Source organism: Alexandromys fortis, unplaced genomic scaffold (assembly GCF_014885135.2).
Source record: "Alexandromys fortis isolate MF-2015 unplaced genomic scaffold, M_Fortis_MF-2015_v1.1 scaffold_88, whole genome shotgun sequence".
Lineage (NCBI taxonomy): Eukaryota > Metazoa > Chordata > Mammalia > Rodentia > Cricetidae > Alexandromys > Alexandromys fortis.
In genome coordinates, this window is record NW_026067961.1 from 4,503,060 (window position 1) to 4,506,269 (window position 3,210).

Sequence of the window (3,210 nt, forward strand, 5' to 3'; positions counted from 1 at the left end):
TGTGTGTGTGTGTGTGTGTGTGTGTGTGTGTGTGTGTGTGTGTGTGTGAGAGAGAGAGAGAGAGAGAGAGAGAGAGAGAGAGAGAGAGAGAGAGAGAGAAACACAGAGAGAGACAGAGAGAACAAGTAGGGTTGTCGCACTCCTTTAATCCCAGCACTCAGGAATCGTGCGGATCAATATGAGTTCAAGGGTAGCCTGGTCTATGTTGTGAATTCAGGCCAGCCAGGGCTAACACAATGAGATCCTGTCTCAAATAAATAAGCCAAGAAATTGGCTAAAATCATTGGGGGGTGGGGGGCTGGAGAGATGGCTCAGCGGTTAAGACTGTTATTGCTCTTACAGACAACCTGAGTCAGCTCCCAGCCCCACTGGAAACTCACCCACCTGTAACTCCAGCTTCAGTTGGTCCAGTGCCTCTTATTGCTCTGTGTGCATCTGCACTCATGCAGCGACCATCCTTCCACATATACACTCAACAACCCCCCACATATACACATACACACTCAACAACCCCCTATACACATACACACTCGACAACCCCCTATATACACACACACTCAACAACCCCCCACATACACACATATACACTCAACAACTCCTCACATAAACACATACACACTCAACAACCCCCTACATACACACATACACATTCAACAACACCCACATACACACTCAACAACCCCCCCACATACACATAATTTAAAAATAATAAAGACAGTAAGCATTTTTAAAAATTAAACAGGTTGGGCATGTATAGTGTACGCCTTTGATCCCAGCACTAGGGATGCAGAGGCAGAGGCAGACGGTCTCTGAATATGAGTCAGCCTGGTCTACATAGCAAGTTCCAGCACTCAGGAGGCAGAGGCAGGCAGATCTCAGAGTTGGGGCCAGCCTGATCTAAAGTGAGTCAGGCAGGGTTACATACATATGGTAATAAATTAATAATAGGTAGTAAATTAATAATATCCATATGAAACCTGCCCTTGTTCAAGGGTCACAAATCTGCAATGTTTCTTCCAAAAGATGTATCGAAAGCTAGTTAGTAGGACCCACATTCACCAGAGATGGCTCCGTGGGTAAAGACCCTTGCTCTGCAAAGCCCAGTGACTTCAGTCCCATCCCCAGAATCCGGGGTCATTCGTAGAGGTGACTTTCCTCACGATGCCCTACACAGGGATGACAGCAAGGGACACGCTCATGTACACACTGGCTTGTCTGATCAGGATGAGGTCTTGGTGTGTTCATGCTGCCCTGAAGCTGGGCCGTCTTAAAGCAAAGGAAAAGCTGGCTATGATCCATGAGTGTAACGCACTTCCTTTCAAATGGAAGGACAGTGGGCAGTTTGTCCTTGTGCTCCCTGCCCTGGAGCCATGTCCCAAGGTTAACATGGTGACAAGAGTAGCCAGCTGGTTCCGGAGGGTATGTCAGGAACATGGGGGGTCCCCTCCTCATTTGCTGGGGTGTAGCTGGGACAGACACTGGACCCGGTCCTTGGAATGGACTATGCTACTCTAATATTCTTCTGAAAAATGGCCCTACCTTTTCTGGGGTCTTTTCCTTGCCTGTCTAGGTCCTAGAGGACACGGAATTCTCTTTCTCTCCACAGGTCTTGGCGGAGGATTCGGCTATGTGGTCGGAGGCATCCACTGGGACAAAACCGGCTTCGGGAGGGCCCTGGGGGGTCAACTCCGTGTCATCTATATCTTCACTGCCATCACCCTGAGCGTCACCACTGTGCTCACCCTGATTAGCATCCCTGAGAGGCCCCTGCGGCCCCTGGGTGAGAAGAGGACAGCCATGAAGAGCCCCAGCCTCCCGTTGCCCCCCTCCCCGCCTGTCCTGTTGGAGGAGGGGGCCGGTGACACCCTCCCCTCTACTACAGCCCCCAACCTGTATGCCAGCTTCTCCAGCCCCATCTCACCACCCAGCCCCCTCACGCCCAAGTACGGCAGCTTCATCAGCAGGGACAACTCCCTCACGGGCATCAACGAGTTCGCCTCCTCCTTTGGCACCTCCAACATAGACAGCGTGCTCATTGACTGCTTCACGGCGGGCCATGACAACTACCTGGCTCTCCCCAGCAGTGTCCCCAGGCAGGCCATCAGTGTCAGTTTTCCCCGGGTCCCCGATGGCTTCTACTGCCAGGAGAGGGGGCTGCTGGAGAGGAGAGAGGGGGCCCTGACGTTGGGCTCGGATGGAGATGTTCTAAGGGTAGGCTCTCTGGACACCTCCAAACCACGGGCCTCAGGGATCCTGAAGAGGCCCCAGACCTTGGCTCTCCCAGATGTGGCTGGGGGAAATGGTCCTGAAGCCAGCAGGAGAAGGAACGTGACCTTCAGTCAGCAGGTAAAAGCAACGAGATGTCAAGGGGGAGGCATGGACCCGACGGACTGTCCATAGTGATGGTCAGAGGGTGGGGGGGGGGGGTGCAGCCTCAGAGATGACTTCCTTTGCATGTGGGTATGTCACTTTGGGATGTCTGAGTCCCGGATGGGGGACGTGCCCAGAGGTCCAGATGCAGAGGGTGACCCAGGACCTGCCCAGCATTTCAGCCCATTGTCTCTAGAGGCAGTGTTTTCTAGCTGCACAGATCAAGGGTTGGTCTTCATCCAGGTAGCTTCTCTGACCCTTTGTCAATTGGAACGTCCTGTTTCACAGCACTCAGGTGGCTGCTGGATTCAGGTCTTAGCTTGAGGCTCCCAGCATTCCCCTTTTCCTGTCCCTTCCCAGCTTCCATTCTGTCAACAATGGTTAGGGCGTAAGTTCTTTGGAAACAGTAAAAATGGGGCTGGAGAGTCAACTCAGCTGTTGAGAGCACGGGATGCTCTTCCAGAGGTTCCGGGTTCAGTTCCCAGCACCCACGTGGTGGCTCACAACTGTCTGTAATTCCAGTGGCGGGGGATCTGACACCCACACAGATATACGTGCAGGCAAAACACCAATGCACATAAAATGGTAAAAATGTGGGCGGAAGGCTGGGACAGTCCGTCAGTTGGTTGGGAGCTTGTCTGGCATGGACGGAGCATTAGTCCTGTCTTCTCCCCATACACAGGTGTGCAGGTGCACGTGTGACCCCAGCACCTGGGAAGTTAATGAGACCCTATTTTCAAAGAGAAAAAAGAAGTTGAGCTAAATAGGAACACATCTAGGTGTGTGTGTGTGAGAGAGAGAGAGAGAGAGAGAGAGAGAGAGAGAGAGAGAGAGAGAGAG

The 3,210-nt window shown here is 52.4% G+C and overlaps 1 protein-coding gene across 2 annotated transcripts in view; it reads left to right on the forward strand.

Moving 5' to 3' along the window:
• Nucleotides 1-3,210, forward strand: part of Slc45a1 (solute carrier family 45 member 1) — an 18,206-nt gene that overhangs the window by 8,242 nt on the left and 6,754 nt on the right. For both annotated transcript variants that reach the window (XM_050153163.1, XM_050153164.1), the window contains one exon: nucleotides 1,607-2,346. In XM_050153163.1, coding sequence (XP_050009120.1) covers nucleotides 1,607-2,346 — 740 coding nt within the window. The remainder of the gene's footprint in view (nucleotides 1-1,606; nucleotides 2,347-3,210) is intronic.